Consider the following 13,751-nt stretch of genomic DNA (forward strand, 5'->3'; position numbering starts at 1 on the left):
GCTTTGTTAACTAGGCATGGTTAGAACAAACTGCAGTTCACGAAGCTGAGATGCAGTGGGGAATGGTGATTGTTTCAAAAGCAAAAGCTTTCAGTCCTCTTCTCTCTAATACAAAGGAGCACCATGAACCTAAGGTTCATGCAGACCTGTTCTCATTACAGAAAACCAGAGTATGTTCATTCATGCAGTTATAAGAACATAAGAAGAGCCTGCTGGATCAGCCCAGTGGCCCATCTAGTCCAGCATCCTGTTCTCACAGTGGCCAACCAGGTGCCTGGGGGAAGCCCACAAGCAGGACCCGAGTGAAAGGACACTCTCCCCTCCTGAGGCTTCCGGCAGCTGGTTTTCAGAAGCATGCTGCCTCTGACTGGGGTGGCAGAGCACAGCCATCACGGCTAGTAGCCATTGATAGCCCTGTCCTCCATGAATTTGTCTAATCTTCTTTTAAAGCCATCCAAGCTGGTGGCCATTACTGCATCTTGTGGGAGCAAATTCCATAGTTTAACTATGCGCTGAGTAAAGAAGTACTTCCTTTTGTCTGTCCTGAATCTTCCAACATTCAGCTTCTTTGAATGTCCACGAGTTCTAGTATTATGAGAGAGGGAGAAGAACTTTTCTCTATCCACTTTCTCAATGCCATGCATAATTTTATACACTTCTATCATGTCTCCTCTGACCCGCCTTTTCTCTAAACTAAAAAGCCCCAAATGCTGCAACCTTTCCTCGTAAGGGAGTCGCTCCATCCCCTTGATCATGCTGGTTGCCCTCTTCTGAACCTTTTCCAACTCTATAATATCCTTTTTGAGATGAGGCGACCAGAACTGTACACAGTATTCCAAATGCGGCCGCACCATAGATTTATACAACGGCATTATGATATCGGCTGTTTTATTTTCAATACCTTTCCTAATTATCGCTAGCATGGAATTTGCCTTTTTCACAGCTGCCGCACACTGGGTCGACGTTTTCATCGTGCTGTCCACTACAACCCCGAGGTCTCTCTCCTGGTCAGTCACCGCCAGTTCAGACCCCATGATCGTATATGTGAAATTAAGATTTTTTGCTCCCATATGCATAATTTTACACTTGTTTATATTGAATTGCATTTGCCATTTTCTGCCCATTCACTCAGTTTGGAGAGGTCTTTTTGGAGCTCTTCGCAATCCCTTTTTGTTTTAACAACCCTGAACAATTTAGTATCGTCAGCAAACTTGGCCACTTCACTGCTCACTCCTAATTCTAGGTCATTAATGAACAAGTTGAAAAGTACAGGTCCCAATACCGATCCTTGAGGGACTCCACTTTCTACAGCTTTCCATTGGGAGAACTGTCCGTTTATTCCTACTCTCTGCTTTCTGCTTCTTAACCAATTCCTTATCCACAAGAGGACCTCTCCTCTTATTCCATGACTGCTAAGCTTCCTCAGAAGTCTTTGGTGAGGTACCTTGTCAAACACTTTTTGAAAGTCTAAGTACACTATGTCCACTGGATCACCTCTATCTATATGCTTGTTGACACTCTCAAAGAATCCTAGTAGGTTACTGAGACAGGACTTTCCCTTGCAGAAGCCATGCTGGCTCTGCTTCAGCAAGGCTTGTTCTTCTATGTGCTTAGTTAATGTAGCTTTAATCATACTTTCTACCAGTTTTCCAGGGACAGAAGTTAAGCTAACTGGCCTGTAATTTCCGGGATCCCCTCTGGATCCCTTTTTGAAGATTGGCGTTACATTTGCCACTTTCCAGTCCTCAGGCACGGAGGAGGACCCGAGGGACAAGTTACATATTTTAGTTAGCAGATCAGCAATTTCACATTTGAGTTCTTTGAGAACTCTCAGGTGGATGCCATCCGGGCCTGGTGATTTGTCAGTTTTTATATTGTCTATTAAGCCTAGAACTTCCTCTCTCGTTACCACTATTTGTCTCAGTTCCTCAGAATCCCTTCCTGCAAATGTTAGTTCAGGTTCAGGGATCTGCCCTATATCTTCCACTGTGAAGACAGATGCAAAGAATTCATTTAGCTTCTCTGCAATCTCCTTATTGTACTTTAGTACACCTTTGACTCCCTTATCATCCAAGGGTCCAATCGCCTCCCTAGATGGTCTCCTGCTTTGAATGTATTTATAGAATTTTTTGTTGTTGGTTTTTATGTTCTTAGCAATGTGCTCAAATTATTTTTGGGCATTCCTTATTGTCTTCTTGCATTTCTTTTGCCAGAGTTTGTGTTCTTTTTTATTTTCTTCATTCGCTTCATTCTGCTGCTTTGCTGTTAGGGACTTTCTCCTTGCAAGGGTGTGTGCTATTTCTTCAGTAAATCGCTCTTTAGTTTGGGGTGTGGTGAGGACAGAGCAGAAACAACTAAATACACAGTCCCTTGTAGTGGCAGAACAGAATCTGCTTTCTAGGTTTACCGCCTCTTTGAAAGTTATTAATTTGAAATCAGGTTGATAAAGTGAGACACATTTAAAGGGGCTTATTACACGACTGAGTGTTGAGACATAGGTTAAAATAAACATTCCCAGCTGGTGCACTGCAGATGTTTTGGACTCTTAACTCTCGAGAGCCCTAGCCAGCATGGCCAGTGGTCAGGGATGGTGGGAATTGTAGTCTAAAACATCCAGAGGGCACCAGGTTGGAGAGGGCTAACTGAGAAATACAGTGATGCAAGCATAACATTTCATCCAAGGTATTTCTTACCTCCCACCACCTACAGAGTTGCATACAGTATCTTGAAAGGAAGCAATTTTGCTCCCTTTTTATTTGAGCTGTAGGCATAAATAGCAAATTGGACCAAAGAATGTGGCATGGCACGGTGTAGATTGTAGTAACAGAATGATGTAATGCTTATGCTGAGAGTAATGAAAGGAGAAGATGATATGGCCTTTGAATGTTTATCCCCGGGTAGCTGTTCTGTTCAAACTCATAGTTTATCTTTTCTGTAGGTCGAACTTCCTCCTGGTGCTCAACATTCTGATGATAAAGGTGCTAAAGAATTTATTCTTGATGATGATGAGTGCCCACTTCAGATATTCAGGGAATGGCCAATTGACAAAGGTAATTTTAGTTCATAATACTTAATACAACACAATGGGCACATTCAGACATAATGCCAGACAAATAAAGAGCCAGTGTGGTGTAGTGGTTAAGGTGTTGGACTATGACCTGGGAGACCAGGGTTCATATCCCCCCATGGCCATGAAGCTCACTGGGTGACCTCGGGCCAGTCACTGCCTCTCCGCCTCATGACAACCCTATTCATAGGGTCGCCATAAATCGGAATCGACTTGAGGGCAGTACATTTACATTTACCAGACAAATAGCACTTTGTGAACAAACCAGGAGGAGTGTTATGGGCCTCCAGCCTTAGACCTGTATGCTTTGTCCTGCCCTTAGGCGTGGTATGTCTCTTGTCTGATCCTGTTATGGATTGCCTCAGTGTCTGAACGATCAAACTATTGTTTGTGTGATCTTGCTAATCAGGATTTGAAGCAAGAGTTTGGTGGCAGGCATTCATTATGCATGAAGGGAGAAGGGATCCATAAGCCTAAGGCTCTTCCAGGTCCATTCATGTAGTACCAACCAATGGCTGTGTTCACACATCCTGATAAGTTATAAACCATGACTTACATTAAGTAAGTTAATTGCTTCCACTTTGCTCCTGCCTGGTTATGCTGTGAGGAAACATCATGATACCTGACTTAGCTTTACATTCGAACCAGGGATCATAGTTTCTTTTGCTCCCAACAACCCATGCTCTGTTCCCACAGTTTTGTTTCCAGCAATGTTGCTCAGCTGATGGTAAGGCTTCTGTCAGTGGGATGGGGAGGGAATAATTTATTTTCAGTGATCTCCCCCCCCGCAAAGGTTTGTTTTTGACTTATTGTGGTTTGTTTGGAACAAAACAAAACATGATCCCTAGTTTAGGTGTAATGTGTGAGGTGGGGAGAAGCAAAGCAACCCAGCTTCATGCATTCATGATAAATGGTGAACTTTGGTTTACTATCACTTGCTTATTGGGATGGTTGGGTAGTGCATCTGAATGCAGCCAGCGTTGTAAGTCCTTAATACAAAACTACCTGTAATAGGGCATTCATCCTTAATCACTTTGTATTAATGACTTCTTGCATCAAATTCTTCAGCTAGTGTAAGAATTAACAAGTTTAGAGTGCCCTTATTTGTACTGAAAGTAACTTTCCTTCATTCCCTGCTCATGTTGCTATGGTGTTGGATTACTGTCACTGACTATCACCTTAACTTCAAAGTGTTCATATGAAAATAAAGTGAGATAAAGATATACTTCAACTTGTTCTGAGCCGTGTGGATTGGTCAGAAAATAAAATCTAAAGAATTGAACCCATGGGTTGCACCACTGGGTATTAGCATCACACAATTTAAAATAAACATGTAGAGGGCAAACCATGGCTTGTGGCTTGTCTGAGAGAACATAAGCCTGGATTTGGATGACACTAAGCCAACCCATGTCTTAGCTCAGCACAGCAGCAAAATGGCTGGGTGGAGTGAAGCTGCTGCAGTCTCCTCCTTGGGAGCTTGTGTGTTCATACAAAGCCATGCTTTAGCTGAGTGTAACCATGTGTAAACTAGGTAAAATTGTGTAATTTTAGTGATGGCCATCTTTACTGGTTTGAGAGCCCTTGCAGGACTAGTTAGTGGGCTAAATATATTAAAATAAAATTGGATCTAATTTATACCAGAGCACTGGAACTTGGATGACAGTAATGAAATTCTATTGAATAGAAAATATTTTAGTTCTCTAATCTGAATTTAATTTTTCATTGGATAATTACTGTTTAGGAGAGCTCAGTCTCTTCAGTATACTTAATAATGTACCATTTCATGTGGATTTAATTTATGTGTAAGAAGTGCAGGACAGAGATCAGATGTTCTGTTTATCGTTCTGTGCTTAGGGATACTGGTCTTTCAGTTGAAAAGGCGGCCACCTGATTATGTTCCAAAGAAGTTGAAGAAACAGATTGATGGAAAGCCATTAAAGGGGAAGGAAAGAGTTGACGGGTCTGGTTATGGCTCTTCCCTTCCTCCAGAGAAACTACCTTATCTGGTTGAACTAAGTCCAGGTAAGAATCTTTTTACAACATTCATTTCTTCTTAGAATGGCTTGTTTTCAGAGTTAACATTGATGGGCTCTTATACTTAGGGTTCATCATCCTCCATTTGTCATGCTTTAGAATTAGTAAGGATGGGTTACTTTGATTGCAGTTTCCAAAGGAAGCTTTAGGATTGCTTGATCTTTACTTCAGTATAATCTTGGACATGTTGGATAAAATGGGTTCCTTAGATACTTTTTGAAGCCAGAAAAGGTTTTGTTTGGCATAGTCATATATGAAATCACTGAAAAATAAAGTAGTGAAAAATCACTGAGGCTTCGTTATATTTTGATAATTCTTTTTGAACAAAACTTTATAGGTTTGCATTTTTGAACTATTTTTTAGCTTAGAAATGGTATACACAGATACCACATTAAATATAAAAGTATATGAAATACGCTTTTGCACCATTTCCAAAAGGTTTCCAGACATTTTCACATGGTGCTGAAATAAGCAGATTCTGTAGAAGTTCTCAGGCTTCTGCTTTCATAAGAACATACTTTGTTTTTAATTTCACATTTGTTGCACAACACTTCAGAGTGAGGAGTAAAATTTTGGGAGAGGATGAGATTTTGAATCACTCGTGTTTTTATCACCTGCTCGGTATGTTATTGATGTTGTGCTTTTATTGATGTATTTTTTAATATAGTATTTATATTTCATGAGGTTTTATTTTGTATCTGCCGTGGGACCAGAGTATAAAGGATGGATCAAAAATAAGAAGAATAAATAAAATGAACAAAACCAGAATAGTTCTTCCATAAGTGGAATGCACTTTTCACATGTGTTTGGGCATCTTTGGATCTAAACTGATAATTGTTTTTAGTAATGCCTTAGAAAGATGATTAAATTTAGTGTTAGTATTAATTGCTGATTCAAGAAGGAGGGAAGCCTAATGCAGAGATTTACTCAAAATCTTAATGGCTTGCCACTTCTAAAGGTAGATAGTTTAGCTGCATCGGTGCATCAGGAGCAATTGACCCAGTTGTACCAAATGCAGAGGTGTGGCAGAATTACTTGCCTTGGTTGAGGATGAATTGCAAGGAGGCAAAGCCAAAGCAATGAATCCTGCAGGTACCTAGTTGAAAGACTCCTCTGTGGTTATTAGCTTGGGTTCATGGAATCATGTAGTTTAATTAATTTCTGGTGACACAGTAGCAGTTGTCTTGTGATGCACTAGTGTACACTGGTGTACAGTTGGGGATTATTGTTGCTTGAGAGGCAGTGCTGCATCACAAATAGTGTTGTTGTTAGATCTGACTTCAAATCCTTGCTGAAGCATAAGTCTCATAGGATAACCTTGGATTAATTCTAAGGCTAGCCTACTTTACACTGTGTGTGTTAAGTTAAAATGGTGCAAAAACAATGTATGTTGCCCTGAATTTATTGGGGGAAGGGTGGGATAAGGATGTTTTCATTGACTGAGATTTATCTAAATTCATACTAATAAATCAAGATTTTATTCTAATAATTTTCCTATACTATATTGACAAATACACTGCACATGCACAATTTAGTATATTTTCATTTTTTTACTATGTGTTTTAATTCTGTTCTTTAAAAAACAAACAAACAAAAATGTTCCCAATTATGATTTGGTGGGGAAGGGTGAAAATAAAACTAATTTTTGGAGCTTGTCTTTAAAACCCTAAATGGCTTGGGGCCTGGGTACCTAGAGGATTACCTTCTCCAACCTAAGCCTGGCTTGTACTGTGAGATCTTTTTCTGATGCCCCCTCTGAGGTGAGAGGGTGGAGCTTTTCACTGGTGGCACCCTGCATGTGGCATAATCTCGCCAGGAAGACTTGCCTGGTCCCTATATAATAATTTTTCAGCCCTGTGCAAAGACATCTTATTCTCCTTTTTAAACCTTAATTTTATCTGTGCAGTTTTGAGTTGCTTGTATCTGCTGCTTTGTGTTATTTTATCTTCTTTTTTTTGTAAACTACCCTGAAAATATTTTTATTGAGGGTGGCATATAAATAAGATTGCCACAACATATAATTTCCCTGTGGAAAAGATATTCTGGGTTTACTTTGTGGAAAACAAAGCACATTTCCAGTGTAGTAACTGACTAGTAGACTGTTGGAGGCTAACTAACTATCAATGATGTATTGTTGTTGTTATATGCCTTCAAGTCAATTACGACTTGTGGCGACCCTATCACTTTTTTTGATGTATTCATAGGGTTTTCATAGTAAGAGGTATTCAAAGGTGGTTTACCACTGCCTTCCTCTAAGCCTACGGCACCTGGTATTCCTAGGTGGTCTCCCATCTAAGTACTAACCTGACCCTGCTTAGCTTCCAAGATCAGACAAGATCGAGCATGTTCAGGGTAGTATGGCCGTAGCCTCAAATATGTATGCACTGTTCTAAAACAAACATTCAGGTTATGCTGAAGGAGTTAACGAGGAAATATTGGTACTGGCCTCTTTCATTGTTAATAGTTATAATTTGGGGTTCGGGATTTTAGTTTGTAGCTTGAATTGAATGATTTAAATGTGATCTTTTAAATGGCAGTCAGTTATTACGTAGCTTGAGTGCCATAAGCAAAGCACAATCTCTCCAAATATAACAAATGTAGTAGTATCTAGTAGCACTCTGCTCAAGCAGTGAACAACTGTCCTGATATTTTCAGGGTAAGTGTCAAGGAGGCCTCTTTTGATTTTCATGCAATTTGTCTCCTCTTGGGTAATGTGAGGTGTGGTTCCTGATCCTTTGAAAACTAACTTTGGTACTGCTTCCTATCCAATAATACTACTCATGCAGATAGACCTCTGCCTAGAAGAAGAGAATTTTTCTTCTTGTTCTTTCACTATTAGTTACTTTTATTCATCTGAAATGGTCAATATAGGAATCAAATGGATTATATAATTGGTAGCAGAAGTTGGAGAAGTTCCATACCAGGGGCAGACTGTGGTACAGATCATGAACTGGTAATATTGAAAATCGAAAAATCAGAGTAAAGCTAAAGAACAACAACAAAGCAATCATAAGGCCAAAACACAATTTAAATAACATCCCAGAAAAATATAAAGATCAAATAAGGAACAGCTTTGTGGCTTTAAACTTATTTGACAGAGCACCAGAAGAACTATGCATAGAAGTCAGAGACATTATCAGGGGAGAATGCAAAAAGACAATACCTCTCGTTCAAAAGAAAGAAAAACCTCAATGGATGACTGAATAAACTCTAAAAATGGTTAAAGGAAAGCAAAAGCAAAAGAAGATAGAAACACAATTAGAACTCTAAATGCAACAATACAGTGACTAGTACATAGGGACAAAGAACTATTACAATAGTTATTGTAAAGAAATAGAAGAGGACAACAAAAGGGTAGAACAAGAGCCCTATTCCAAAAGATTAGAGAAATGAAAGGGAAATTTAAACCAAGAGTAGGGATGTTCAATAATGAACAGGGGAACACACTGACTGACCGAGATGAAATAAAAGGAAGATGGAAGCAATACACTGAAGAACTCTATATGACTCTATATAAGAGATCCAAGGATGACAGACTCATTCATGGAGGAACCGTATGATGAAGAACCAGAAGTTTTAGAATGTGAGTTGAAAGCTGCTCTTAAAATACTTGGAAGAAACAAATCACCAGCAGCAGATGGCATACCAATAGAGTTGCTATAAGCTGCTGAGACTGAATCTATCCAAATTTGGACAAAATTTTTTCAACAAATATGGAAAACTAAACAATGGCCCAGAGACTGGAAACGTTCAATATACATCCCAATTCCAAAGAAAGGGGATCCTAGGGAATGCAGTAATTATTGAACTATTGCCTTAGTACCCCATGCAAGTAAAGTAATGCTCAAGATTCTACAACAAAGGCTGTTACAATATATGGAGCGAAAAATGCCAGACGTCCAAGCTGGATTTAGGAAGGGAAGAGGCACCAGTGATCATATCGCAAACATACGTTGGATAATGGAATGGACCAAGGAATTTCAGAAGAAAACCACCCTGTGCTTTACAGACTACAGCAAAGCCTTTGACTGTGTAGTTCATGAAAGACTATGGAATGCTTTAAAAGAAATGGGGGTGCCACAGCATCTGATTGTCCTGATGCGCAAACTATACTCTGGACAAGAGGCTACCATAAGGACAGATTATGGAGAAACCAATTGGTTCCCAGTTAGAAAGGGTGTGAGACAGGAGTGTATTTTATCACCCTATTTATTTAATCTATACACATACCATACAAAGACCAAGATGAAGGAGGTGTGAAAATTGGAGGGAGAAATTTCAATAATTTAAGATATGCAGATGATACCATATTACTAGCAGAAAGCAGTAATCATTTGAAAGGAATGCTGATTTATTTATTTATTATTTGATTTATATCCCGCCCTTCCTCCCAGCAGGAGCCCAGGGCGGCAAACAGAAACGCTAAAAATGCTTTAAAATATCATAAAAACAAACCTTAAAATACATTAAACCAAAAGAACGTTAAAAACATTTTTTTAAAAAAGCTTTAAAAACATCTTTTAAAAAAGGGTTAAAAACATATTATTAAAAAAAACACATATTAACAAGCAATTCTAACACAGATGCAGACTGGGATAGGTCTCAATTTAAAAGGCTTGTTGAAAGAGGAAGGTCTTCAAAAGGCGCCGAAAAGATAGCAGAGATGGCCCCTGCACAGGGTAGGTGCCGCCACACTAAAGGTCCGTTTCTTATATTATGCGGAACAAACCTCCTGATAAGATGGTATCTGCAGGAGGCCCTCACCTGCAGAGCGCAGTGATCGATTGGGTATATAAGATGTAAATAAGTCAGTCTTTCAGGTATCCTGGTCCCGAGCTGTATAGGGCTTTGTACACCAGAACTAGAACCTTGAATTTGGCCCAGCAGTAATGGGCAGCCAGTGCAATTCTTTCAGCAGCTGGGTGACATGTTGGCGATACCCTGCCCCAGTGAGCAGTCTCGCTGCCGCATTTTGCAGCAGCTGCACCTTCCAGACCAACCTCAAGGGTAGCCCCACATAGAGCACATTACAGTAATCCAGCCTGGAGGTCACCAGTGCGTGGACAACAGTGGTCAGGCTATCCTGGTCTAGAAACGGCCGCAGCTGTCTCACCAGCCGAAGCTGGTAAAAGACACTGCTAGCCACGGAGGTCACCTGGGCCTCTAGCAACAAAGGTGGATCCAGGAGCACCCCCAGACTACGGACCTGCTCTTTCAGAGGGAGTACGACCCCATCCAAAGCAGGCAACCGACCAATTATCTGAACTCGGGAACCACCAGCCCACAGTGTCTCCGTCTTGCTAGGATTCAGACTCAGTTTATTGGCCCTCATCCAGCCCACCACCGAGTCCAGGCAGCAGTCAAGGGCTTGCATGGCCTCTCCTGATTCAGATGTTACGGAGAAATAGAGCTGGGTATCATCAGCGTACTGCTGACACCTCACCCCAAATCTCCTGATGACCGCTCCCAAGGGCTTCATATAGATGTTAAATAGCATGGGGGACAAGATGGTACCCTGTGGCACTCCACAACAAAACTGCCAGGGGACCGAAAGACAGTCACCCAATGCTATTATCTGAGAGCCACCTTGGAGATAGGATCGGAACCACTGTAAAACAGTTCCTCCAATACCCAGCTCACCAAGTTGGCCCAGAAGGATACCATGGTGAATGGTATCAAAAGCCGCTGAGAGATCAAGTAAGAATAACAGGGTCGCATTCCCCCTGTCCTTCTCCCGATAAAGGTCATTCATCAGGGCAACCAAGGCCGGTTCAGTCCCATAACCAGGCCTGAACCCAGACTGGGATGGGTCAAGATAATCTGTTTCATCCAAGAATACTTGCAATTGCTGTGCCACAACCCTCTCAATCACCTTCCCTAAAAAGGGGGTATTTGCGACCAGTCAGTAGTTGTCACAAACCAATGGGTCCAGGGTGGGCTTTTTGAGGAGTGGTCGGATCACCGTCTCTTTCAAGGCGGCTGGAACCACTCTCTCCCGCAATGATGCATTGACCACACACTGGATCCACTTGGTCAGACCCTCTCGGCAAGCTTTAATAAGCCAAGAAGGGCAAGGGTTAAAAGGACACATTGCTGGCATCATCACAAGCACCTTGTCTACATCATCAGGCCGCATCAACTGAAACCATTCCCAAGAAGTTGCAGCAGACATTGCACTGGACACCTCATTGGGGACTACAGTAGATGTGGAGGGGGCATCAAGACTGCTACGGAGGCGAGCAACTTTACCCTCAAAGTGCCTTGCAAACAATTCACAGTGGGCCTCCGATGCTGATGAAAGTTAAAGAGGAAAGCACAAAAGCAGGAGTACAGCTGGACACCAAGAAGACTAAAGTAATAACAACAGAAGATTTATGTAGCTTTAAAGTTGACAATGAGGACATTGAACTTGTCAAGGATTATCAATACCTTGGCACGGTCATTAACCAAAATGGAGACAATAATCAAGAAATTAGAAGAAGGCTATAACTGGGGAGGGCAGGTTTGAGAGAACTGGAAAAGGTCCTCAAATGCAAAGACGTATCACTAACTAAAGTTAGGATCATTCAAATCATGGTATTCTCGATCTCTATGTATGGAGGTGAAAGTTGGACAATGAAAAAAGCGGGTAAGAGAAAAATCAACTCATTTGAAATGTGGTGTTGGAGGAGAGCTTTGCGCATACCATGGACTGCGAAAAAGTCAAATAATTGGGTGCTAGAACAAATTAAACCAGAACTATCACTAGAAGCTAAAATGATGAAACTGAGGTTATCCTACTTTGGACACATCATGAGAAGACATGATTCGCTAGAAAAAACAATAAAGCTAAGAAAAACAGAAGGGCGTAGGAAGGCCCAGCAAGAGATGGATTGATTCCATAAAGGAAGCCAGAGACCTGAATTTACAAGAACTGGACAGGGTGGTTCATGACAGATGCTATTGGAGGTCACTGATTCATAGGATTGCCATAAGTCATAATCAACTTAAAGGCACATAACAATAACAACAATTCATCTGAAATGAAGGTATGGGAAAGCAGGGGCTGAAGCAATCTTGGTGTTTCCCACATGATCGCTTCCTGCCAAAAAGTAATAGGCAGCTTTGAATGAGCAAGAGGGCTGCTTCTTCATTTGCAATATCTTTTATACATGGAGATAATTTTTATGAAGGAAATTTTGCACAGCATAACACATGAAATGGGATATGTGAAGATGTTTTGCCATAAGGCAACCAGTAGTCATGGTAGGTGCCCAATTCATGCGCTCACAGGAAAATAAACTTGTCCTCCGTCATATGTGATAGTCCACATGTACTTTTCATAAACAGGTTGTACCCATGCAGGAAATTACCTTGCATGACAAACAACATCCTGAGAGAGTGGTACTCTGCTCTTTTAATCCAGGACCACTTTGTATGGCAAACCAGGTTTGTGAATAGGTATGTTATGACATCATACTCTATGTATGCTTGTGATATGTATGATGGTGCCCCAGTACACCCACCCATAAGCAATAAATGAGTGAAAACACAACAGTTTCTAAACAGTAAAATGAAAGTCTAATATGAATTAAGTTTTTAGCCTGTGTAAAGTTAATGATGGCCTTTCCACTTTGCTTGGTGATTTTTTCTGTGCTTTCTTCTAGCAGCTTGTTGCCAACTACTTAGTAAGTGTATTAATCCATCCACAACATCAATGTCTGTATATTCAATGCAGTATTTAAAGTTGAAAGTGTTAAAAGCACTCCATCCTTTTAAATTGAGTAAGTGTTGTTGGCTTACAGTTTCACTCTTTCCTATCTTTTCTTTTCTCTGCCCTCCTCCGCATGTTCTGTATGGTATCTGTTCTGCTGATGCTGCCTTCACCTGGGTCCTGTGCATGTGTTTTCTAATCCCAGGGAGAAGGAATCACTTTGCCTGCTACAGCTATCACACTTATGAAGGTAATGCTATTATTTAATACTGTTCTTTCTTACTAGTCACTAAAATCTGTGTTAACAAAAATGGCTTTTGTCAGTTTTGAAAAAAGATATTTCTTTCTTATTCTATGGCTTCAGAGTTTGGAGGAGAGGAGTAATTTAAAAATTAAAAAGTCATAGGACAAGTAGTGTACCCTAAACAATATCATAGCTATTCTATCTACTATTCATCTGAAGTCCACATATTAATCTTTAGTACTTCAGATATTTTGATTTTTATCATATATAGTAGGCAGGGCATTGTGGAGAGGGCTTGACACCACACATCTAAATTCAGTTGCTACATGCATGTATACCACACCTGAGATAATTGGCAATACTGCTGATAATCTAGGAATGGATGGCACGGGGCTTGATTCAGTTTGCAGATACCTGCCTTTTCCCAAATAGATGATCAGCATTATTAATGATACTCTGATCAAGGTTATACACATGAAGCACCCCACTGTTACATATTCATGCAGTTGGCTTGGGGCCAATAACTTGAAAAATGTTTGAATCCTTCATTTACCTTCATTAACCATTGGTGGTTAGTTTATTTTTGTTTGTTTTTTTGAAAAAGAAACAAAATGACAATACCCTTCATTATAGTAGAGTTGCTGCAGCTTCTAAAATATCCCCCATTGCTGTAACTTGACTGCCAGCTGTTCTCATAAATTTATTCTGCATGT

The 13,751-nt window shown here is 40.5% G+C and overlaps 1 protein-coding gene and 1 pseudogene across 21 annotated transcripts in view; one reads left to right on the plus strand and one right to left on the minus strand.

Moving 5' to 3' along the window:
• The window catches only part of AFDN (afadin, adherens junction formation factor), a 206,453-nt gene that overhangs the window by 76,168 nt on the left and 116,534 nt on the right, over positions 1-13,751 (plus strand). For 16 of the 21 annotated variants that reach the window (XM_061624395.1, XM_061624376.1, XM_061624386.1 and 13 more), the window contains exons 7-9: positions 2,939-3,050; positions 4,922-5,089; positions 13,000-13,044. In XM_061624395.1, the coding sequence (XP_061480379.1) occupies positions 2,939-3,050; positions 4,922-5,089; positions 13,000-13,044 (325 nt within the window). The remainder of the gene's footprint in view (positions 1-2,938; positions 3,051-4,921; positions 5,090-12,999; positions 13,045-13,751) is intronic. The other 5 variants (XM_061624383.1, XM_061624392.1, XM_061624393.1 and 2 more) reach the window with 1 other exon arrangement.
• Positions 7,357-7,470, minus strand: LOC133384695 (5S ribosomal RNA; annotated as a pseudogene).

Source organism: Rhineura floridana, chromosome 4, assembly GCF_030035675.1.
Source record: "Rhineura floridana isolate rRhiFlo1 chromosome 4, rRhiFlo1.hap2, whole genome shotgun sequence".
In the NCBI taxonomy this organism is placed as follows: domain Eukaryota; kingdom Metazoa; phylum Chordata; class Lepidosauria; order Squamata; family Rhineuridae; genus Rhineura; species Rhineura floridana.